The sequence below is a fragment of the Giraffa tippelskirchi genome, chromosome 5 (assembly GCF_054371585.1).
Source record: "Giraffa tippelskirchi isolate mGirTip1 chromosome 5, T2T-mGirTip1v1.2.pri, whole genome shotgun sequence".
NCBI classification, from domain to species: Eukaryota; Metazoa; Chordata; class Mammalia; order Artiodactyla; family Giraffidae; genus Giraffa; species Giraffa tippelskirchi.
Window position 1 is genome coordinate 112,518,172 of NC_137279.1, and position 24,989 is coordinate 112,543,160.

Below are 24,989 nucleotides of genomic sequence, written 5' to 3' on the forward strand. Positions count from 1 at the left end.
CACTGGCCACCTGTGGGGCCAAAATGCTACATATTTAACTTAAGTCTCATAAAAGGTTACTGTTATAACTGGGGGTAAATGATGCCAACATTCCACATCATAAGACAAAGTGGTGCAATCTGAAAACTCAATTCATTCCATATGTCTGGATTTGTAAGCGTGAATAAAGGACTTTTGCTACAATTTTGAGATACTTTATCTAAAAGCATATTTTAAACTATCAGTACTCTACACTGACAACACAAATCTCCTTCACTCAACATTTGTAACAAACCTGTGAAAAGGCAGACACTGAAGCCCAGCTACTCACCTCACCATAACCACACACTACCACTTGTTTCCCACCAAACATTACATCTGTGGTCCTCTTCAGGCTGTGGAAATAGACAAGGCTCAACTCAAACATTATTAGCTGAAACACAATTCCTCTGAAAATAAGCGTGGGGCAATGCCCCATGAAAACTTCAACTAGAAGCTGGTTGGGCTCAGTATGAGATAGAACCCCTCTGACACTGGAAGACCAGGGGGCAAAACTGGAATGATATCAGACTAACATTATAACCCAACCCAAATTTATCTCCTACAAATTTGAATAATTATATGTTTCAACCTACCCATCCAAAATGGATTCTCGGCAGCAGTATAAGTTATCAAACTTCTGTTTGGTAACAGAATCATTGACATTCATGGCTGGAACACAGAGCTTCCCAGCTTTGGAGAGCTGATACAGCCTAAAGGGAGAAGAAAGCCACAAAAACAAAAACAAAGTTAGCTGGTAAAACACAGTAACTGGCAAAGTCTGCCTGATTCTCTTGAAGCTCTGTGCCGCCCTCCCCAGTCTTATTTATTGCCCAAGAATATCAGTAAACAAGATATTTCCTTGTTAACCCTCCTCATGTCTTTTCATTTGCTCTTCCCCAACCCCTACTCCTTTTTTTGGAAGGAAAAAAACCAATCTTTCAATTTAAGAAATTTACTTCTCTTCCATAAAAGGGGATACAGTTCCTTAGACCAAGCATTTTCTCAATCTTTAAAAAAAAAAACCCACGCTTACTTCTGGTAAAGCTTATCAATGATTCTGATATGGTTCCGTGCGTGTGTGTGTTTAAGCATATGCAAGGTGCCCCAGATGAGAAATACTCTCTCAGGTATTTTTTAGGTATTACAACAAGCAAATCATATTTTGCCCAGGTTTATTTTTTATAATATGTGTTAACATATAGTTTTACAATAGATTTTTTTATTTCAAATATAAAAGTATAATCTAAAATTGAATCCAGTTTTTCAAGATATACTCGCTCCCTACCTCCCAGCACTGATTGAGAATCACAGTGGAATAAGTGGGTGAGAAAATATCTGAACTAGAATCTGAAATAACTTCTTTTAGGGTCTCCTTGATTTTTTAAAGGTAAAAACTCAAAAATTTTATCTAATGAAAATACTCCCATTTAAGTCTGAAACACAGCCCTAAAGCCTAAAAGAGACCAGAAGAATCTGCTGAGGCAAGGACACAAGGGGCAGCTACTCCAGAATCTGTTACCTGTGAACACCAGTCACGCTCTCTTCCACAATGCCTCGGATCTTCTTAAACACGTTTGGATACTTCTTATAAACCCAGTGGGTTAAGTCTCCCCCATCATCCAGGATCTATAGAACAGCCAGAAGACTTCTATGGGCATTCAGGCTGCTAGAGCTGGGGGGAACTTTGAACCCACTTTCTGCACTAGTAAGAGAGCCCTATATGTTTTGGAAGAGCACTCCTCACAGCTCCTTAGAGCAGGTTTAGATAGTGGAAACACAGTCAAATTTGTTGGTGTAAAATGGTTAAAAGGATTCCTAAGTTTGTTCTAGGCTACAGTGAAGAGTAGTAGTAGGCTAATCACAGACTCATTTTTCAGTCTAGAGCCCTGAAATACAGCCCCTTGGAACACAAAAGGAGAGCTGGGGCAGGAAGGAAAGAAACCATAATTCTACTCCAAAGAGATACCATGTCATGTTCTATTTCATTCTGCTGTGTTTGAGCCACATGTGTTCAGTTGGTCTTACCCTTCCCCCACCTTTCCATTCAGTACTGAGACCCATTTTGAAAAGGTATCAAGCTAACCATTTTGGCAACAAAGTAAGTGCATAAGACCAAACATCCAAAACATATTTAGGGAACCATGCTTTGAGGGAAAAAAGGAAAGAAATCCATTGTCAAAAGTATAGGATGAACATGCATTATTACCATATTGGCTTGCCACCCATCCATGTTCACACAGCGGTCAATACACCACCAGAAGTCATCTTCTGACTCGCCCTTCCAAGCAAACACTGCAACTCCTGTAGAGATGAAAACAAATCAGCTGATTCCTCCTTTGGGGAGTGTCCTATACCAACATCTCTGAGATCTGAAGAGAAAAAGGCTATGGAAATTACTCTGGAAAGGAAACAACTTGTGAAGGGAAAAAAGTTAAAAGAGCATCTTTTAGTCCAGAAATCAATTAAGAATTAAAATTTTTATTTTTACAAGTATTTTAGAACCTTAAAATGTCATTCTCTTTGGTCAAATTTTTCTTTTAAATGATTTTATTTATTTATGTTTGGCCGTGCTGGGTCTCCGTTGCTGCATGGGCTTTTCTCCAGTTGCAGCAAGCAAGGACTACTCTCTACTTGCAGGCGCGTGGGCTTCTCACTGTGGTGGCTTCTCTTGTTTTGGAGTATGGATTCTAGAGTACACAGGCTTCAGTAGTTCAGCACATGGGCTCAGTAGTTGTGGCTCCCAAGCTCTACAGCACAGGCTCAATAGTTGTGGCGCACGGGCTTAGTTGCTCCGTGGCATGTGGGATCTTCCTGGATCAGGGATCAAATCCATGTCTCCTGTGATGGCAGGTGGATTCTTTACCACTGAGCCATCAGGGAAGCCCCTCTTTGGTCATTTTTTATATGGAACTTTCTTCTAAGGAGATAAAACGAAGCGGGAATCAAAACGAAGTTGTTCATTACATTGTTTATGTTAGCAAATATCTTGAAACAACCTAAATGTTCAACATTAGGAAAATAGTGAAGTAAAAACCACATGGTCACATGACTATTATAAATGATACTGTCAAATTTTTGAGAGACATGAAAACTACTTCTGAAAACGTTATATTTAGGTTATAAAATTGGATATATACTGAGACTTATTTCAGCTCTGTAAAAAGTGAACAGGAAAAAACGAGAAATAAATTTATCATATATCATAAGATGATAATATATGATAATAAAAAAAGTAAATAATATATTATCTCTGTGTAGCAGGATTTTACGGTTTTTTGGGAACCTCTAAAATTTTCTGCAATAAACATCTGGAAAGAGTAAAGAAGAAAAACAAAAGTGAGATACAGTTGCTTTCTGAGGATCACAGCAAAGTGGAAGAATCTTAAAAAACTTCAGAGTGATTTTCCTTTGAATATTTTAACAATAAAAATTGTTTTATGTTTAACAGAACTCATAACTAGTTCATACATTTTCAGTGCAATGCTGAACACCAAATTATCCAATGAACTATCAGATCTAATGAACACAAGGTACTTCTTGTGTCCTCTCAAAAGTGATGAAACTTTTGTGAAAGATGACCAGCTGAACTCATCTCAGATAGCTCACATAGTTTAAAGTTCTTATTTATTTAACATTAGAATTAGGTATCTCTCCATATATTACATTCTTTACAAAGATCACTTTTTTAAAAAGTGAATGTGTACAAAGATCATTTTAAATGACTATATAATGTTCCATTATGGATCTGGATCTTCACTGTCCATTTCCTTCCTTTTGACATTTTTTATTATCCTCTACATTCTGTAGCTCCTAGACATACATGACAGTAAAGATAATTCTGGTATGTAAAAATTATGTTTGGATATTTACTTTGAGGTAAAGTCAGTGAAAAAAAGCTGAACTTACCGGCCTCAGCCAGTGCTGCAGCCACCTCATTCTGAGTGGAGTAGATGTTGCAGGCAGACCAACGGCACTGAGCCCCCAGGGCACAGAGTGTCTCAATCAACACCTACGTAGATGTATAAAGAGACAAAGTGAGAAAGACGAGGGCCAGACAGGAGTGTTGATTAAGAGAACAATACCTAGGAACTCAGCGGCAACAGGTGCAACACTGGGAAGTAACAAAAGGGTGTAATCCACTACTCAATACACCGGGAATCTACTTTTACCCAAAATAGGTAATCTTAATAACATATTTATAGCTTTAATATTTTGCAAATCTAGACCTCCCTAAGGCAGGTTTGTTAAAAGTAAGTTATACAATCAAAGTAGAAAACCCCGTTATAATGTAACTGGAAGGTTCTGTTAATAGTTAGCATTTGGAGGTTAGATAGGGAAGGAAAAGCAAGTATAAAAAATCACCGCGCCCCCCCCTCAACCCACCACCAGAAGTCCATCATCTTCTCCCAACAGACTCACCGCTGTCTGGGCTGTGATGTGTGTGCAGCCCACTATTTTAGCGCCAGCCAAGGGCTTCTCCCCCTGAGCACGTTTCCTGAGTGAAATCAGAGCAGACATGTCTGTGAAAGAACAGAGGATTTGAGCTAGGTCTGCACTAGTGAGATCATTAATGTCTGCTCCAGCAACATCTAGGGCTGAGATATGGTGAGGTAAGGGAGAAAAACCATTTTTTTTTTTGGCCTTGCCACACAGCTTGTGGAACTTTAGTTCCCCAATCAGGGACTGAGCCTGGGCCCTTGTCAGTGAGAGTACAGAGTCCTAACCACTGGACCACCAGGGAATTCCCTCTAAGCATATTTATTTGATGTCTGAGAGCTTCAACTGGAGAACAAGAGCAGGGAGTTGTCATCTAACCACCTGGAATTTCTCTCTTCCTCTGTTTCAGCCTTATATGTAGAGGGCTTGAAAGTGAAAAGTGAAAGTGTAAGTCACTCAGCTGTGTCTGACTCTTTGTGACCCCATGGACTATAGCCTGTCACAGTCTTCTGTCCATGGGATTTCCCAGGCAAGAATACTGGAGTGGGTAGCCATTCCCTTCTCCAGGGGATCTTCCCAACCCAGGGATCAAACCCAGGTATCCTGCATTGCAGGCAGATTCTTCACCATCTGAGCCACCAGGGAAGCCCGTAGAGGGCTTATATGTAGTCAAATTCTCAAAAGTGGAAGGTGAATGTCATCCTTCATTTAGGAGAAGAAGGAAGTAGTTATGTCACTGGCTAATGGATTTCTACATAGTAAAATCATCAGACCTGGAAGAAAGACTTTGCATCAGCAGAAGCCACTTGCTTCTGTTTTTCTATGCTGTCTAATCCTATTCCGTCGGTTTTTTTGAGTTCTGTACTCTTGCCCAGTATAGAACATGTCTCCAGTGTGAAAGCAACAAAAGTAAAGAGACATTATTTTGAGTGAGGCTGGGTAGAGAAACAAGATTTAACTGATTGTCAAATTATTTTTACTCTTGATCCAGCAGAGGGTACTCAGGATCAAAGACCAAAAGAGATCCTAGGTCACCACATCCTTAGCTGAAAACCCTCCCAACATTTGCTACTTCTGGGAAATCTGGGTCTCTGAGATTGGCAGCGATGGTAGGATCCCGCAGAACTAACCACTATGTACTGATCCAGGACTTGCTGACTTTGCAAGCAGATCTCTGCATATTGTGTCATGGGGGAGGAAAAGAGAAACTACTCTGTGTAATTACCACACGCTGAGAACAGGAAGCAGCAGAGAGAACAAGAACAAGAATCCTGAGGCTCAAGCTCCATACAGAGAGAGCTGTTTATATAAAAGTTAAGGATACTGGAGTTTCCCAGGAGACTTTTGTTAGCTTTCAAGCCTTAAATTGTTTGTGCATCCTGATGACCAGCAAGTGGGTTGCTTCTGGTCCCCGACCCACTCCTTTTCTTTACCTTGCTCTGCAATCTCAATCTCCCGGCGTCCAAATTCTGCCTGCTTGATGTTCTTCACACAGAAATTGCTGCTGCCCTTGGAGTTGGTTTGCTGCTTTTCTCGGGGGGAAACCTCATCATCAGAGCTATCTGTGTAGGATGCAGCTAAAGCCAGGAAAGAAAGAAATGAGGAAAGAAAAACCTCAATGGCCCCAACTCCACAGAGTGCAATCCCCAAAGGATTCTCATTTAAGTTAAGCAAACGCTCTTAATTGGAGCCACCTTTTACATCACTCTCCGTTCTACTTCAGGGCTAAGAAATGGTATGAATGAAACTCCTGTAGATCCTTCAGTGTTGTGGCTCTTTTACCCACCCTGATAACTTTGCCATCAGTGCCTGTGATAAGGAGCTATTGATCCCAAAATATACACCAGCTCATGGGGCACTTGGTCCCAACTAGGACTGGAACCACACATGGCAAAAATGGAAGAGTAATTTAGGGCATATAAGGAATGCTATTTCTATAGATCACCAGTTCTCAAAGTATCTAAAGCATCTATCAGAATCACAAGGAAGGTTCACTGAAACACAGAAGGCTAGGTTCCACTGCCACAAATTCCCATTCAGTAGGTCTCAGGTGGCACCCAGGAGCTAACATTTCAAACAAGTTCCCACGTGCTGCTGATATTGATGTTTAGAGGACCAAACTCTGAGAATCATTAATGCAAAAGGATAAAAACAATAAGATAATATTTTATTATAAAATCTTATAGAGATTTTTACACTAGGTTGCACCAAGGAACAGAGAAATGACACAAAAGATAAGCAGCTCTGGTTCTATTGCCAGCCCTGAGATCACTCAAGATATTCAACTTTATAAAAGCAGCCTCACAAAAAGCAAAAAATGTCCTTTCAGATAGATATGCAGGAAGATATATAATAATCACTCTTTATCTCTCAAATCACTTCTTTTCCATTTTCCTGATCACTGTCTCAGCCAGTATACCAGGTCTCTCACTGAGTGCTACATACACATCCTCCTCTGTCCAGCTAGCACAAACAGTACTAAAGGTTATCTACTCACTAGGACAATTTAACTCTATCACTAAGCTTTTTAAAATGCTCTACTAGGATCCCATAAAACATGGCCATCAAGATCTTTAAAACTTCCTTAATGCTTTTGTCACTCATCTCAACTTTCTTTCTCTTATAACTCAATCTTTCAAAATTTTTTCTTTCTTAGCTATAACAGCCTGCTTGTCATCTATCACTTTTTGTATCTATCTCACTCCAAGACACTTTTTCATTTATGACAGCCATTATATTTGGAACTTTCCTTGCACACATGCCCACAGTGAGTGTGCATATTCACTTCTTTTCCAACTGAACCATGTACATACACTACCATTTGTACTTGTCTGCCTATCCTGTCCATGGTGGGACACAGTGTAGTGGCACAGGGCAGAGAAAAAATTTTCAAAAACTGTTTGTTTGTTTTTTAAAAGTCCTTCTACCTCAAGCCCAGTCCTTAAGTTAATAATGTAATGCAAACAAGATTCTGGCAAAAGAAAAGAAATGGCTTTTGGTACAAACTCCTTTGCTGTCATTTACAGCAATCTATGACCTTGGGCAAGCCTTTTAATCTTTTAACAATGTTTCCTCAAGTTGAACATTGAGGGGGTTGGATTATATGCCCCATTTCCTCCAGTACTCAAACTAAGATTCTATATCCTTTTCCACGGTAATTTTCTAATACCCTCCTCTAAAGTTGAGAACCGCACAATTCAAAGCAGAAAAAAAAAAAAAAGATTACTTATATAAGGTTAAGAGAGGAGAGGAAAACTGAAAAGAAACAGCTGGAGCCATGTAAATTGGACTCTTTCCCACTCCAGAGATTAACATGGGAGGATACTTCAACATCAAGGGTAGCCTAGTAACTAAAAAGAGTGAAATACCAATTTTTATTGTGATGATTCATGCAGCTAAAAGGGAAGAAAAAAAATAGGTGGCAGGGCATATCTTAAAGAAATTAGAAATTATGCTTCCAAAGTATACCTCTTTTTCAAGGCCAGTTCTGTCAGCCAAAATGATTCTCTCCCTTCTAAATGTGGGTAGATAAACGTGGGAATGGGATCCGGCCCAGTACTATCAACCATGCACTGGCCACAAACCACAATCAGAAATCATCAGGGGAGGAAAGTCTCAAGACAACAAAAGTTTCCCCAGCTACAAGCCTGGCTGGGAACATTCCCATTGCCATCTGCTAGTTATCAGCTTTTAGCACAAAGATGGGCAGTCCTGACATGAGATATTTTCAGATCCTAGATAAGTGAAGAGAACTGGGTAGAGCAGTGGCTCAAGGCTCTGGAACAGGGAAGAGAGATCAGAGAGAACAAGGAGTTCATACCTACCTGAACTGTAGCTGTCAGTGGAGGACTGAGAGATAGAGCGAGACAAAGATCGTCGGCCAGTCTTGGTGGGGAATTTGGTGAACTCCTGCATGTCATCAGCAAACTGAATTTGCTATAAGAGGAAGACGAAAAGTTGAAACTTAAAACAAGGGTTCTATGAAATGTCTCATTTTTAAAGGCCATACAATGTCTCCCCTAAAAGTTAATGTTATCAAGTGAAAGTTAAAGCGGCTCAATCGTGTTGAGCGGCTCAATCGTGTCCGACTCTTTGCGATCCCATGCACTACAGTCCATGGAATTCTCCAGGCCAGAATAATGGAGTGGGTAGCCTTTCCCTTCTCCAGGGGAACTTCCCAACTGAAGGACTGAACCCAGTCTCCCGCACTGCAGGCAGATTCTCTACCAGCTGAGCCACAAGGGAAGCCCAAGAATATTGGAGTGGGTAGCCTATCCCTTCTCCAACGGATCTTCCCTACTCAGGAATTGAATGAACCAGGGTCTCCTGCATTGCAGGCGGATTCTTTACCAACTGAGCTATCAAAGAAGCCCTAATGTTATCACGTGGCTCCTACTAAATCAGCAATTCTTCCACTAGAAATAAAGGTGGCAGAAGCTATTCTCTGACTCCTCCCAAAATGCCAATTACTATCTCTTCTCAAAGGTTTCAGCAGAATTTGGGTGGGAAGAAGGGGAGCAGAGAGAGAAAACTTAAGATCCAACTTCGTTCAGCATTTGTCTAATTTTACAGGTCTTCTTTCTCACATTCCATAGTTTTCTTTCCTCTTATAACCTTGACACATTAAAGTAAACTCTTAACCCCCTTGTTCATAACTCTATCAAAAAGCAGGCATAATCTCTTAGGGCTTCTTCTTGTTTTTTATTTCAGAATATTCTCTTGTAGTATATCTTATCCTGAAATTAGCAATGGTTTTGTTACTTGAAAAAATTATGAAGAGATGCCTTAAATGGTGATGGGCATGGGGGTGCTAATAACCAGAGTCCAGTCATATAACTATCCTTCACAAAGCCAATGGAATAACACCAGAACCTGCTATATCCAGTAAAATACTAGAATGCCCTAATAAAAATGTAAAAACACACACCATAATAAATTTCGACTAATTTGAAGGAAAGAGAAAAGAATAACTTGGTAAACTCTGTGTTTAAAACTTTCTTATATGAAATAAAGCAGAACAAGGTAACTGTTGAAGGATACTTGGAAGACTGGCTTTAATAAATGGCAAACAGCTTACAATTAAAATTATTTGTAGATAAATTCATGACTGTTTCTGAAGTGTAGGAAAACACTCTATTAAGTCGTTTACACCTTCCTGAATTCCTGTTTAAACTGATAAACCCTTTCTTTGAAATGTAAAATAAACCTCAACCTCAGCTGAAAAACAGAACTTGAGATTCTGAATTGAGAAACAATTCAAGTTTGAGAACTTGACTCAAGCTTCTCCTCACAATCTGACTAAATCTGAAAAGGTTCCCACGGAGAATTCATTAAGCTAAGTTTTCAGCTAACAACTGGAAATGTAACTTACAACAGATGAAAATCTTCTCTCCATAATGCTGGCAGCCTGGTTATAGGCATTTTGAAGCCAGCATTAGTAAACTGTCCATTATTTACCTCTGCTAAAGGTTCCCCTCCTGTCACAGGTACCCTCCAGCTAGGGCAGCATCTGGTGGCAGTATAAGTCAGGCTTAAATGTGCAGCTAATATGAACAAGGTGATTACTGAATTAGGAGGGAAAAGTAAGGAAGCAGTAATCAAGAGAATCAATATTTGTGTTTTTATACCAAGAATCAAAGCAGAGAATACTGATGTCTTTGGCGTTCAGCATTCTTTATGGTCGAACTCTCACATCCATACATGGCTATTGGAAAAACCATGCTGATGTTACTTTGCCGACAAAGGTCCGTATAGTTAAAGCTATGGTTTTTCCAGTAATCATGTATGGATGTGAGAGTTGGACCATAAAGAAGGCTGAGTGAGTGCCAAAGAAGACTCTTCAGAATCCCTTGGACAGCAAGGAGAACAAATCAGTCAATCCTAAAGGAAATCAATCCTGAATATTCATTAAAAGAACTGATGCTGAAGCTGAAGCTCCAATACTTTGGCCACCTGATGTGAGAGCCAACTCACTGGAAAAGACCTTGATGCTGGAAAAGATTGAAGGCAGGAGAAGGGGACGACAGAGGAGAAGATGGTTGGATGGCATCACCAACTCAATGGACATGAGTTTGAGTAAGCTCTGGGAGATGGTGAAGAACAGGGAAGACTGGTGTGCTCCAGTCCGTGGAGTTGCAAGGAGTTGGACAGGAGTGAGCAAATGAACAACAATAATACTGATGCCACAGGTATCAAATTTTGTGGTTTTTCTTTAGGTTGTTTTGTGAAATAGAAAGGAGGCAAAGTCCACAGACTTTTTTTTTTTAAGTATAAGGACAGATCCTTAAAGGCATGGAAGGGAAAGAGTGTTACATTCTTGGCACCTAGCCCAGAGTCTTGCACATAGAAAGCATTCAATAATTATCTGTGGGATGAGTGAGCCTTTCAAATTTCTTTCTTCTATAAGATCAAACCAATCAAATTTCAAAAATAAATACTAAAGACTCGAGTGAAACTACATATACTACACTTGAACTTAATTAACAAGCACCTTTAAGCATCTTAAGAAACAGCTTTTTCAGTTTAGGTGCTAAAACTTTAAATAGCTTAAATGTCAAAAACACAACTGCCTTTCCAAACCCAAACAAACCCACTTACTGAAGTGGCCACTAGTCAGCATCTGCCCTTCTAGATAGGATTTCCCACTGCCTGTTCACATGACTTCTAGAGTCAGCAAAGCTAGTTTTACTAAAGTGATTAATCCAGGACCAAGGTAATGACTTTCAACCCAATATGCAGTTATTTTGGTGGCAGAAAAAACACACAGTCAAGAGACTATCAACACCATTCAATGCTGCAGAGGCAGCTCCTCCTCCAACAGCTTTCCTGCTCCTGATACAGGCAGCCTGTTTGGAAGCTGCTCTCCTGTAATGGCTGTTACAATTTCCTCTCCTGTTCATCTTTTTACTTCCAAAGGTTCTGGATATATTCTTAGATACCACCTACCTGGGGCTGGAAGGGTGAGGGAGGGAAGTGCAGTAACCTTTTCTGTTTTTAAAACAGAAAACAGAGATAGCCTGCTGTGTCAAGATAGAAATGTATTTCTTTGGCAACCTAAGAACTAACAGTCATAATCCCACCTTGTATTAATACAGCTCATCGGCAGCCTAAAGCTTAGCAAAATCTTTCCCATCTAAAAATACGAGACTGTTTCAAGGGGCTTACTAATCACTGCAGCACCTCAACTCTCAAATAATGAATATGGCCCATATTTTGAAGTGGGTAGAAAGTTAACTCAGGCCGTGACATGAATGGGTTACTGTCTATTCTTGCAGCATTTTGATAATCTCAGTGCTTACAAGTAAGACAATTCAGCTACACACAGATGCATGATAATTTTGTCTTCTCTCCGACCCTGAATGACTTGCAGAAGAGAACCTGTATCAACAGTTGCTGTTGTGAAATACAGCTTCTCTGCCAGATTCCACCAGGCCTGCAAGCTCTACTTGGTGTCTTCACAGCAAGAAGCTCTGTCTTTTCTGTGGTGAAGTACTGCCTGGAGTGTTATTCACCTTCACATTGTAAATACAGACAGTGCTGCCAAAAGCAATTTATAGATATCACAAGTTTTCTCTGTAGTGAAACCAGATCTCAATAATAGCCTTCTAATTGGGTTGGACTCACTCCATTTAAGCTAAACATGGTCATTTAGGTGAAAACAAAATACAGAGAATGACTACAAAGTTGTTATGTTTACATTACTTCCTATTTATTATGATTTCTTCTAACCATTATTAAGTTTTAACTGGTATGCTTTCATATTTCTTCAAATCTAGATCTGTAAAGACTGCTAGGTCTAAATATGATGTAGGATGGGGATGGAAGGGAGGGGAAAGAAGATAGGTTGAAATCTAAAGTGGATCTGAAAACCAAAAAATCCTATGCTAAAGAACTATTCTGTGTTTTGATACTCACCTCCATAAACAGCAAACACACAACAAACATATCAATGTTCCTTTTTTTTTTTTGGTTTATTTTTGGCTATGCCACATGGCTTGTAGGATCCTGGTTCCCTGACCAGGAACTTAGTCTGGATCCACAGCAGTGAAAGCACCAAGTCCTAACCACTGGACCACCAGGGAATACCCACCAGTGCTCTATTCTTGAACTAATATCAATCACATCTGAGAAAGGTTAAAATATCAGACTGACCCATTCTCCAAATAGTACATCCAAATACGGAAGTCTACTTGCTGTGCCTTAAAAACTCAATTAAATGTCAGGCCAATTTCACATGCTAACTGTCTTAGAGTACTTTTTAAAAGATGACTCTTATCTATGTGATACTGAGAATGGTAAAGAAAAGTTCTACTGAAGAAACAAATTGGGATATTATATACCACCATCTCCTGGTAAGTCTGGTGACAATGAGCTAAGAATTGCTCTACAGAACTTAGCAAGAAAAAGGAATCATAGGCAATTGAAAACAACTCCAGAGAAGAAAAACAGTTGTATACTATTCCTTAGTTGATTCTAATTGATATTTTTTTACCATTAGAAGTGAGAAGTTTACCTCCACAAACACATGGTCTATCTGCTCAGATATTTAAATAGCTTAGTTACACTTCCTTCCCAGGTCCCACCTGATTTTGCTTTCTAGCCCCTAAATCAGAGAATGAATGGCCACAAGAATTCTGCTATGACACTATGGCCAATGGACAGTGATCAGGGTAACACTCAGAGTATTATATTGTCAACACATCTAGTAGGCACCAACTAAGTAGTCGGTGCTATTACAAGAAAGAGCTATGAAAGGAAATATGGTCCCTTACAATCTGTAGATGTGTTCTGATCCACAGTATAACCACCCAAAGCCATATGACAAATGGCTGTATCATAGAATTTTATTGCTCCTTTAGGAACATGCTAGATACTGTGGTCTTCACAGCCTAATCTGGATATTGTTTAACTGAGGCCTCCAAAAACCAGAGGTTAGGCTAGACAACTTATTATTAAGCTGTTATTTCACATGCCTATCTAATAGTTTTTAATTTCCTCAGAAAGGTTTCCTCCTAAGGGTGAAGAACTAGACTCAAAGGTAAACAGCAATTATTAGGAAAACACATCATTAAGAAAGCATAGCTTGGAAGTGAACAGAGGGATTGGTCTTCCTTACTGCTGAGGATTATTTGAAGGGCCAATATACCTTTTCTGGTACACTACTGGTTTTCTGAGATATTCTCAAATTTACATAATGTCCCACTGTCCCTAGCATATTATCTGTGCAATCTTTTCTGTTTAGAAATTACAGTCAGCACATCTCTTAGTTAACCCTTGGCAACTGAGCAAAAAAGTGACTATCAGAAGCTAGAAATTTTAACAAAGGCAATTATTAAGCAGTATGCTAGAACACCTTCCAGGATTCCTATCACATCTTTTCTAATCTTTTTTTCCCACACATCTCCTGGCTAATTTATTCTTTCTTCTACAGACTACTCTCATCTGCCTTTTTTTCCCCCTCAGAGGAAAAGAAGAGAGTATGGCTGTCAGTATAAAAAGGTCCAAGACCTGTTCTTAATACTTAACCACTGATCAGTCTGATTCCCATTTCAAATGAATCCAAAGAAACAGTTATCAATAAATACTAGCTTCTTGGTACAAGGACTATATAAATCTGAACATCTTTCAGACTTGCAATTATAATGGCAAAAGAAATTTCCCAAAGATGAAGGACATCCTTTTCTCAACTTGTAGCCTGCAGATATATCAGAAAACAACTTATCTCAAGGGAATCAATCTCAGGCCACACAGTCAAATCCAGAGCCACCTCTAGTCATTTCTTCCATTTCCTGGTGCAGAAACCAGTCTTCTGAGACTTGGTAGGTTTTGGCTGCTCACTCTCCTCCTTCCCTGTCTTAAGCTCTCAGTTTCCCCAGATGAGCCCTGAGTTTCTAGAGGGAGGGGGGTAGGCAAGCTGACTAATTACAGCACACATCCCCCTCCCCCACTCCACCTGGCTCTGTGTCTCAACAGTAATAGGATATAACACACACACACACCCAGAAGCCAATTCTACACACACACACACACACACACACACACACAGAAGCCAATTCTACAGTCAGAAGAAATACGCCTTTCAAAATGGAACTCAACATGATCCTTCTTTAGTATTGCTGGGAGCAAGGGGTGAGGCAACACCAAGGCCCGCACTGTTGAGTCACTTAAATGGTAAGTGAAGTGAAAGTCATCCAGTCATGTCCGACTCCCTGCAACCCTATGGACTGTAGCCTGCCAGGCTCCTCTGTCCATGGAATTTTCCAGGCAAGAATACTGGAGTGGGTTGCCATTTCCTTTTCCAAATGTAAGGAAGGAACATAGTGCTTGAAAAACTCTGCCAAAGAGTGGTTTTACCCTATAAGCTACTCCCTCTCTCTTTATACCAGACTGTGCATTTCATAGGCTTTCTACTGATATTATCTCCAAAAGTGCACCAGTGAAAATGAGTGATCTAGGTCTCTGACTGCCAACTAGAGGTAAAATTAATAGGTTTAAAAAATGGCAACAAGTAGGAGGAAAGGCTTCCTAATCTTCTGAAAACCACAAATTACAATAGAACATAACATGCACCCAGACTATGTTTCAAAGCGTATTTAGCTATCTGCCTGGCCAGTCCCTAGTTTCTCATCTTCAATCAATACCAATATTGTATGAAAACATGCCTGTCATTCTTTTTCTCCTGACACTGAATTAACTCCAGGTTAATTTTTTTGGGGGGGTGGGTAATAGGTGACTGAAGAAATCTAGGTTCCTGAGATACACCCATGTCTTTAGAGATACACCAAAATTCCTCCCTACCCCCACCACTGCACCCCTCCATCACCACTCTTGCACTTTGTCTATCTTTATTATGATCATTTTCAACATAAAAAATTTAATATAAAGGACATGCATACCCTCCGTCTAGACTGAAACTTCTCCTTTTCCATATTAAATTTCTTTCTCTCTATATGCACACATGCATACTTTCTAGCAAAGCTATTCTCCTGCAGAACCACTATAACACTATAATACTTAAGAACATTAACAGTTCCATATCATCAAATATTCAATCTGTATTCAAATTAATTTTTCTCAAGTATATCCTTCATAGTTGCAAACTCAACTCTACCATCCCAGGATGGAATCAAGGTTCACAAAATGCATTTGGTTGTTAGGTTCTTTTGGTCTCTGCTAATCTAAACAAGTTCCATCCCTGCCCCCCCCCCCCATAATTTTCCTCCAGAGTCCAGGTCAGTTGCATTATAGAATTTTCCATATTTTGAATTTTTCAGATTGTTTCCCGCCTGTGAACTGAAAGTTCAGCTTTGAAGTTGGATTAGAAAGAGATTAAATTTGGCAAGAATATTCCATAGCTGATGTTATATACTTTACTTTGCACATCAGGAGGCATCTAAAGTCAGGTTTTCCACTATTAGGGACACTAACTTGAACCCTTGGTTAAAGTGATTAACATCAGTCTTTGAAAGGACTATTTTCTCCTTTGCAAGCAAAGGTTAATTTGTGCGGTGATCCTTGTCATCCTGTGAATGTCCTGTTCCCTAGTGACTTTACCATCTGTTCATAATCCTTGCCTGAGTCAGTTATATTGGGGGGGGGTTATAGAACTGTGATTTCTGTCATTCCTTCCACATATATTAGCTGGCATTCTTTTGCAAAGAAAAGTTTTTCTTCTTTCTTTTTTTAACTTGTCATTCACATTTTTATTTATCTATGTTACACTCAATTGCATGAGTGCACTGAACGCTCCAATTGTCCCAAACTGGGCCAGCAGGAGCTTCCTTTAAGCTGACGTTTCTTCTGACATGATCGCCTTTAAATGACTCCTCTCTTTCTGATATAAGGTATATCAGGCTCATCTTGTTCTTTCTCTGGTTCCAATCTAGAATCAGTCATTTCTCCAAGGAGCCCTCACTTCTTTCAAAGGGAAAAGGTATTTAGAAACTAAAATCTGGATACAAGGTCTGCCCATTGCTATGAGAGGCGTCAGTGCTTCCAGGTTCTTGCAGTACAGAGAGAAATTAATCTTTTGGTTTTACTCATGAATTCATATCAATACTTCTATTTCAAATTTAACACTCATTTTTTAAACTTCTAATTTTCCTATTTATATCGTTTCTCTTTGGTGACAATCCTGACTTTGAATAGCAATAAAATATCTATTTATTTGCTTTAGCCTATAATGCATATAAAATAATTTCAAAATTACAAGACTATATTACTATTAACAGTAATCTTTGCAGTGAAGGGTCAATATTTCATTGAAGTTCTTTTTGTCCTTAGGATATATTTCATACAAAAAAGGAGTATATTTCACAAAGAGTATTGCATAAGCAAAGTACTTTTTTTCTAGGTGACTGTGTAATCTTCCAGATATGTAGTTAGGTTCATTTGTTTGTTTACACACAATTTTAAGGTTTCCTTTTTCTTCTCTAATTTTATTTTTGACATATGAAATACATCTCAAAAATTTAAAAGATATACTCAGGGAAATCTCATTTCCATTCCTATCCCCCCAACTCTGTTCCACTCTCCTCTACTTTCATTAGTTTCTGGTATATACTTATGTTCATTTTTGAGGTAGGGAAAGCAAACATGAATTTATATTCTTATTTTCCTTCTCCTTTTTTCTACCTTTTCTGAAAAGGTAGCATGCTAAAATATTCTGCACCTTTTTTCTTTTTTCACTTGGAAATCATTTGTATTGGTTCACAGAGTACAAGAATCAATAATTCTTGAATGCTGGGAAAGACCGAGTCTGGTTACATATACAAACCTTATATGTTGTAATCAAAAGTCATCAGCCTTAATTTGCTCTTTGGTGCCAATACTGATTTTAAGGGAAGCTCACAAGATGTTAGGGGCTTCCCTGATGGCTCAAACGGTAAAGAATCTGCCTGCAATGCAGGAGTTGTGGGTTCAATTTCTGGGTTGGGAAGATCCTTGGAGGAGGAAATGGCAATCTACATAAGTATTCTTGTTGGGAAAAATCCCAGGGACAGAGGAGCCTGATGGGCTACAGTCCACGGGGTTGCAAAGAGTTGGACATAACTGAGCACGCACATGCATGTACAAGATGTTAAATGGGCAAACCTTACTGCAAAGTATGCTGGAATGTTCTTTAAGATGAAAACTTGTCAACTGCTTACAAATTAGGCAAATCTGTATTCTTCAAACAAATCACTATGAGAAAAAAAAGTTAACACCGAAAGCAAGTAATCGGTGGACAGCTCTAGAAGGAAGATGGAGTCTGTGGCATTTTGGAAGGAAAGCCACATAGATTGAATAAATGTCATCTATGTAATTTAATTTCTTAGCCTATCAAGTTGGAACAAGATTGGAGTTGTTACAACAATTCTTCCTTCCTTGATTTGCAAGGCTAGCTTAAATAAAGTTGAAAGTCAACAGCATGTTAGAAACTTAAACAAATCCTCTTCATATATTCACCTGAGTGAATGAATCCCACCTGTGATATGGCGGAAGAAATACAAGTAACTTCCAATAAGTAGCAGCTGAGTCTAAAAAGGATCAGCTTCCAGAACCCTAGACTAATACTCAACAAAGGTTAATGAGACTTTTTTTAGTCACCATCTACTGCTTCCCATCCGGAGAAGGCAACGGCACCCCACTCCAGTACTCTTGCCTGGAAAATCCCATGGACGGAGAAGCCTGGTAGGCTACAGTCCATGGGGTCGCGAAGAGTCGGACACGACTGAGCGACTTCACTTTCACTTTTCCCTTTCATGCATTGGAGAAGGAAATGGCAACCCACTCCAGTATTCTTGCCTGGAGAATCCCAGGGACGGGGGAGCCTGGTGGGCTGCCATCTATGGGGTCGCACAGAGTCGGACACGACTGAAGTGACTTAGCAGCAGCAGCACTGCTTCCCATCAACAGAGGAAAAAGCCATCAAAACTCAATATTAAATAACATAATCTGACTTTAAAGACCTAACATTAAATACTAACTATGTAGTAACAGGTATTGCTTCCAAAGATGAGTGGGTCAATGGGACCTTTCAGAATCCATTCAGTAGTTAGACTGGGGATTTTCAAGTTCAATGGACAAGGTGAAACCACTTTAAAGATAAGCAGCACAAGCTTCAGTTTCCCAGCTCTTAAAAATAAAATACATAATATTAAGCTTCTAGAGGGAGAGTAGAGACATTAATACATGGACAAGAATCTATCAAAGATAATCAGTCACATTAAAAACCTACTTGTATTTTTCATTGTAGAGAGGCAGTATTTGCCATCCTTCTTGACTTTCTAACTTGAGGTGTTTATGTTCAATTTTAGTTAAAAATCTCAGCCTAAAATCATGACCTTGATGACAGCCTATAAGAAACAAGCTGGCTGAAAGAAACTGTCGGCTGCAACTTCTTTGGAGCTACTGAAACATAAGAGCTACCTGTTGCTCCAGAATGAATACAGTACAATCCCCCTCCACTCTCTGCCTCCCAGATCAGAAGACAAAAATCTGGGTTTTCCTTACCTATGACTTCCTGACTAGCCATTTTCTAATGCGTAAAGCAGACAGATGCACAAGGATAAAGGTCTCTTGCTTTGGGTTGTATAGTAAATGAAAAGTCAAAATCAACTTTTGCATAGGAAAAGTTATTCAGCAAATATTACCAGTAACACTGCTAGAATAACATTAATCTAAATGTCTTTTCACACCATTTTTGTTTAAATCTTGACATACAAAGAACAAGTAAAACCACCTGAGAGCACTCAATTAGAACTTTTACTTAAATATGATTAGAAGTTTGAAATTCACACTTAGTAGTATAGTGAAAACCAAAGTTCTGAATGCCAGGATTTCTATGCCTTTCTAGTTTAAGCACCTGCTTCAAAATTAGTGGCATGTGACTAAGATTTTTCTTATAGAGGATCTGTATCTTCGAAACATTTTGGAATCCTTTGACTGTTGGATCTACCGTTTACAGATGACAAAACAGAACAGGGATGGTGGTTAAGTGCCTTGGTCCAGGCAATCTGCTACCAACATTAAGATTAAAACAAGAACAAAAACTCAAAGAGTAAAAAGCAACAAACAAACCAAAAAACCCATCAAAAAAAACCCCTCCAAAAATGGTACTATTATCCTTCTTTTGGAATAGTCTAGGGGAAGCAGCAATTTTCCCTTTATTTTCAAAGGATTAGTTTACAGAACACTCCACTATTGCACTAATGCTTTCTGAACTTACAATACCAGATGAAAATGGTAAGCTTTGGGATGGGAAAAGACTTTTCAGTTCCAAAATCCAGACTGATTTTGGAGAAGTGAAACAATGCAAAGAAAATATTTTAAAGTTGCCTATGAATTGCCATTGAGAGATACTACTCCTTAGACTTGGAAAGGGTGAGGAGACAAATTAAGCCCAAACACTGTGGAAGCAAAAAGCTCCACTCCGATATATACTTCCAACTATCTTTTGGGGATGGAGTGGGGAGGAGGAAAATGTACAGGCGACCCAATCCTGACACTTTACTAGGATAAAGAAATGACCCCAGAGTTTACCATCAGAATCAAGAGCAATTTTAAAACTCCACCTGTATTTATTTACTTATACAAGGAGATTTTCAATTTGGTATGGTTAAAACTGAATAATAATTTTTGGGGTGTCACTTTGGAAACCTGCTGGCTATTTTCATAAGGTATGACCATGCTTTGAAACATGCAAAAGAGAATATACTTTAAATTTGGATTTTATCAGTGTTAATATTTATCCTGTGTAGAATAGTGATGGGAGAACTTTTCTTTCACAGACCAACACTTGGTGTAATTAGAGAACATGTCCTTAAATTGAGAACATTCTACTAGGTTCTTTTTGCAACTGTGGCATACCACTCAAACAACATGCACCTCAAGTCACCTTGTACTTTGTGACATGTCTGAAAGACCAAGTGAGGTTGCATTTTCCCAATTCAAAATGAGCTATAATAAGTTTGGGGACCTCCCAATAAAAATTTTAGATAAAAATACATTTTGTCATTGATGCTTTCCCATTTTCTGGTACCACTTCTCTAACTCTACAAGTAATAAAAAGTTCCTATAAGGTTATTAATTTTATTGAAGTATTCTGGACTTACATAACATGATATGTGATTATTGGATCTTGGTTTCATATCCATGGCAGACATTATTTAAAGTACTCATTTAATGAATAAATTAAAAAACCTTGGCTATATGGTTTTTAAGAATAGAATTTTTCCAAAAACTGAAGAGCAGGTTTTAACTATAAAGCTTCAAAAGCTGAATAGAACCTCAAAACAAATCTAAACAGATGCAGGAAGTGAGGTCTGAAATTCCTTTGATCATTTTAAAGGGTTTCTTTAAAAATAGAAAACAAAGATAATTGGTGGTATGATTATATTCCACTAGCTTAGGTAGCTTTGGCTTCAATGCATCATTAAACAAACAATGAGATGTCTTTTATGTTAAATAGCAGGTTGTAAGGTTTCACAGCAGAACTGTTTCTCCATATGCTAGAGCAGTTACAACTGGAACCATCTAGAGTCTCCTGGGTCCTCTGCGAAGGACTGTGATCTCTGTTCTCTGAATTTACAGAAGTTTGGCCTGAAGGGCCTTGAATACAGCACTAATTCAGCAATCCCTCAATGTGGGTCTGGAAAGTTCCCCTTAGAAACAAGAATATCCCTGTAAAGACCACCTTAAAGAGGTCTTGGCCTGTGGTTATATCGAAGGTCAGATTTCGGAGAATCGGCACAGGGTTCTGCAGTGCACTGTGCTCCAATTTCTAAATCTGGCTGTGTCTTTTTCATGTAATTCTTTCTCCTACTGCCCAAATGAAATTTCATTCACATTTCTGTAGTATGTTACACACTGCACTGCTGCTGCTGCTGCTAAGTCGCTTCAGTTGTGTCCGACTCTGTGCGACCCCATAGGCGGCAGCCCACCAGGCTCCGCCGTCCCCGGGATTCTCCAGGCAAGAATACTGGAGTGGGCTGCCACCTCCTTCTCCAATGCATGAAAGGGAAAAGTGAAAGTGAAGTCGCTCAGTCGTGTCCGACTCTTAGCGATCCCATGGGCTGTAGCCTACCAGGCTCCTCCAACCATGGGATTTTCCAGGCAAGAGTACTGGAGTGGGGTGCCATTGCCTTCTAACACTGGCCATTCGTGCAAGTCAAACACCATCTTTTCTAGGGACAGACATGTTAATATTTGTATCAATAAAGCCAAACCTTATCTGCCCTCCCCTTTTTATCCTGAGTTCTATTTGATAATAAAGCAATTGTGACAGGCCCCTTGAGGGGTAAAAAGGAATAATCTTTTGTCTGGGTCTCAAATCCATTCAATTTAGCTTACGGAGGAAGCTGCTCTCCTGGCTACCTGGCTTACCAGCTTAGTGAACTGTCTTTCTGAGCTGTGCCCTCCTTTTTATTCTACCATCTTTCTCCAATCTTTACTCTTTGGCTATTGCCTCAGCCCCTCAATCAACTCCTGTGATTTTTCTATGTTTTAAAGCCAGAACTTCATGAAACTGTCCTCTCATATAATTTTACTATCACCCTCAGCCCAAGAATTCACAATATAAATCTTATATTCTAACCTGATTCTTAATCTATTGAGTCCAAGAAGCTCAGCCAACCAGAAGCTAGAGGTGGGACTACAGATGGAGGGTCAAAATTATTCTTTGCATTTCAAAGACAACACAGACTAAAGAAATGCTATTGGTTTCGTGGAATTCTAGCCATTCCTTACACTTTTTCTAGAGGTACCCTTGAGTTCTTGGCAAACTGCCTTGGCTGTATAGATGAAGAAACCACAACCCAGTCTGGCTAGGAGAAAAAATATCCAAACACCCAAACTCCTGGCCTTGCTTTATCCCAATCACAACATTCTCAATTCTGGGCAAGTTTTCTAGGTTTTTAGCCTGGGGTCTATTGATGGGCTTCAGGCTGCCAACTCCCCCTTATACACAAACTGTTACATATATGTAATTTTTCTGGAAGATAAGCATAGCTCTGATAGGGCCCTAAACTCCAAATTGTTAGAACCACTACACCAGACTCACGTGAGCCAAGTAATAACCTCAGAAGAATGTAAATGCTACAGGACAGACAGGGACACTTGTCTTGTTCACCGATGTACCCTAAGTGGCCGGCACAGGTCCAGGGACACAGGAGGTACTCCACCTTGAGCTGACAGGGTGGCATGATTTCTGGTTATGGCTTACTCTGTACACCTTGGAAAAGAAGAGCAAGTAGAGGCTGTTTTCAGGACCTCTCACATGGGGCACAAGATTTCCCTCAAGGCCAAAGTCATCCAAGATAGGTGGTAGCTGCATTACCATCCAAATATCAGACTTCAAAATTTTGACTAGCCTTGCAAGATAATCTAAAAGAGTGTTCTAAGTCTGGGATCTCCCAAGTTTAACTCAGAAAGCTGTACAAAAGTCCACATCCCATCCCATTCTCTACTTGCCCCTTCCTTTCACACCACCTCCCCATTCTGATTAAGCAGGTTTAGGCTAAGGCTCCAGTAATGAATAGGTAATGAATATTTTGAACAAAACAAAACAAAACTTCCCTAGGTGACTGATAACTTTTATTCCTTCCTACTGCATAAGAAGGACTGATCTGAGACAAACTAAGCAGGATCTGAAAAAGCAAACACAGGCACATGGAGTTTACCAGGCTCTTGATAAAGTGACTCAAGGAACACAGGGAACAAATGAGTTAGACAGTATTCTTCAGAAATAAATAAGGCCAAGGAAGTAGAAAATCTGCTTTTAATACCAACTCCATCTGTCAGCTGTGGACAATCCATTAGATGGATCCACAGAGGTTTAGTAGAACATGACAAAGAGCCTGTCTAAGGAAGAGAGACTGTATTTTTACAATGGGTTGGTCCAAATTTACAATTGGTTGGTCCAATTTTCATAAAAATTGGCAAGGTATTCTCATTCCAAACATGCCCAGTGCTCAGCTAATCCCCTCCCTGTGGAGTCAGGAAAGAATGTGCAGAATTCTGAACCCTCTACTCCCCAAATAGGAGAGGTTCCCTCTCCTGAATGTAAAGGTTGAAATTAACCCATCAACTCTCCACTCCTAATTACAAACAAGGTAGAGAAAGGAGGTGCCCCTCAACATGGGTGTTCTCTTTAACCTTCATGATTTGTAAACACCCTTTACACCCCACCACACTAAATACCAAGCCTCTGCCAATCTTATCATTCTCAACTGGCAAATAAGAATAGAAACCATCACCCGAGTAATGCTTCCCTCTGGAAAATTCCGGGGAAGGGGTGTGATAAGGTCAGTCCGTCCAGTATGCATCTTGCTTGGACTTACACTTAGAACACCATGTTCCCAACCAGCTTGGTCTCTTTTCTGTTACAAATCCCAAGTAAACAGATTCTACAGCAGCTACAAGCCTGTTACCAAGGTCACTGTATTGATCAGTATAATTAACATTCACAATTCATCTAGTTTAGTATGACAAGCCAGCTGGGCTATTCTCCATAAGAGCTGAACACTGGGAATCTTCATGTCTTGCTTGTAAAGAAGTCTGGTGCTCTGGACACTAGAAACAAGTACTGTATTGGAGGCTGGATACCACCTGGCCACCCATAGGAAACTGAATTAGTTACTGGAACGAGTGAACATTTGCCACCTCTACAAAGCAACAGATTTCTACTTTCAAAGCTGAAAAATTCTGGAGCTCTTCCGTTCCCCTGAATCCTGCCTGGGTTACCTACTATAGAAAAACAACCTACACAGAATTTTCAGTGCCAACCAGAGTCCAAGTTTTTGATTACGGCAAGCACTGGCCCAGCTCCCTGAAAACCGTGACTTTGAGGAAGGTGTGTTTCAAAAACAAGGGCACATATAGCTTTCGAGCACAGAGCTCAGCCTTTGGTGCAGAAGGGGCAGTCAGGACTGCAGAATGAGAAGAATCACAAGTTTGCTCAGCACTGCCAGGCAGAGCTGTTGTTTATTACTTCTAGGATTCCAACACAGATTCCAAAATGAAACTGTTCAACTCATCATTGGCCCCCAAGTCTCAAGCACCCTAAGAGTAAGCTTAAATCAAGAGTAAACCAGAATACCAGTTTCAACTGGTATTCTGTGGGCAGTGTTTCTAACACTAAGTGTTCAAAACTTGGTGGGAAATTCAAATTACCTTTCCCATTATGTCTAAGGACACCTCTAAGCTTCTAGCCTACTGTCTTGTGGTTCTCATCATCTTAGCTCCAGAGATTCTCTTACCTATTTCTGGCATTACAAAGGGATCTACTAAGCTGCTGGAAATTCCCCTCAATTTCTTACCTGCAGTTCTTGGTACTCCATTATCACTCACATTAGAGGGGTTCAAGAAAAACAACACTGGCCAGCTGAAGAAATAAGCCAAAGTCACCAAGAGAGTCCAACCCACTTTCTTCTAGGGACAATCATCTCACAATATTTTACTCACAGTGTAGGGTGCCAAGCCCTTCATACCATACATATGTATGGGATATGGTCCTTGTCCTTAATAGAGTTGGTCTAGAGAAATCAAATGAA

The 24,989-nt window shown here is 39.6% G+C and overlaps 1 protein-coding gene across 6 annotated transcripts in view; it reads right to left on the reverse strand.

Moving 5' to 3' along the window:
* AHCYL1 (adenosylhomocysteinase like 1) overlaps positions 1 to 24,989 on the reverse strand; it is a 40,486-nt gene that overhangs the window by 6,889 nt on the left and 8,608 nt on the right. For 4 of the 6 annotated variants that reach the window (XM_081492811.1, XM_081492812.1, XM_081492808.1 and 1 more), the window contains exons 2-9: positions 8,283 to 8,394; positions 5,892 to 6,035; positions 4,441 to 4,541; positions 3,928 to 4,030; positions 2,228 to 2,322; positions 1,541 to 1,647; positions 615 to 731; positions 311 to 374 (exon numbers count right to left, since the gene is read on the reverse strand). In XM_081492811.1, coding sequence (XP_081348937.1) covers positions 311 to 374; positions 615 to 731; positions 1,541 to 1,647; positions 2,228 to 2,322; positions 3,928 to 4,030; positions 4,441 to 4,541; positions 5,892 to 6,035; positions 8,283 to 8,373 — 822 coding nt within the window. In that variant the 5' untranslated portion in view covers positions 8,374 to 8,394. Of the gene's footprint in view, positions 1 to 306; positions 375 to 614; positions 732 to 1,540; positions 1,648 to 2,227; positions 2,323 to 3,927; positions 4,031 to 4,440; positions 4,542 to 5,891; positions 6,036 to 8,282; positions 8,395 to 24,989 lie in introns of all 6 variants that reach the window. The other 2 variants (XM_081492813.1, XM_081492809.1) reach the window with 1 other exon arrangement.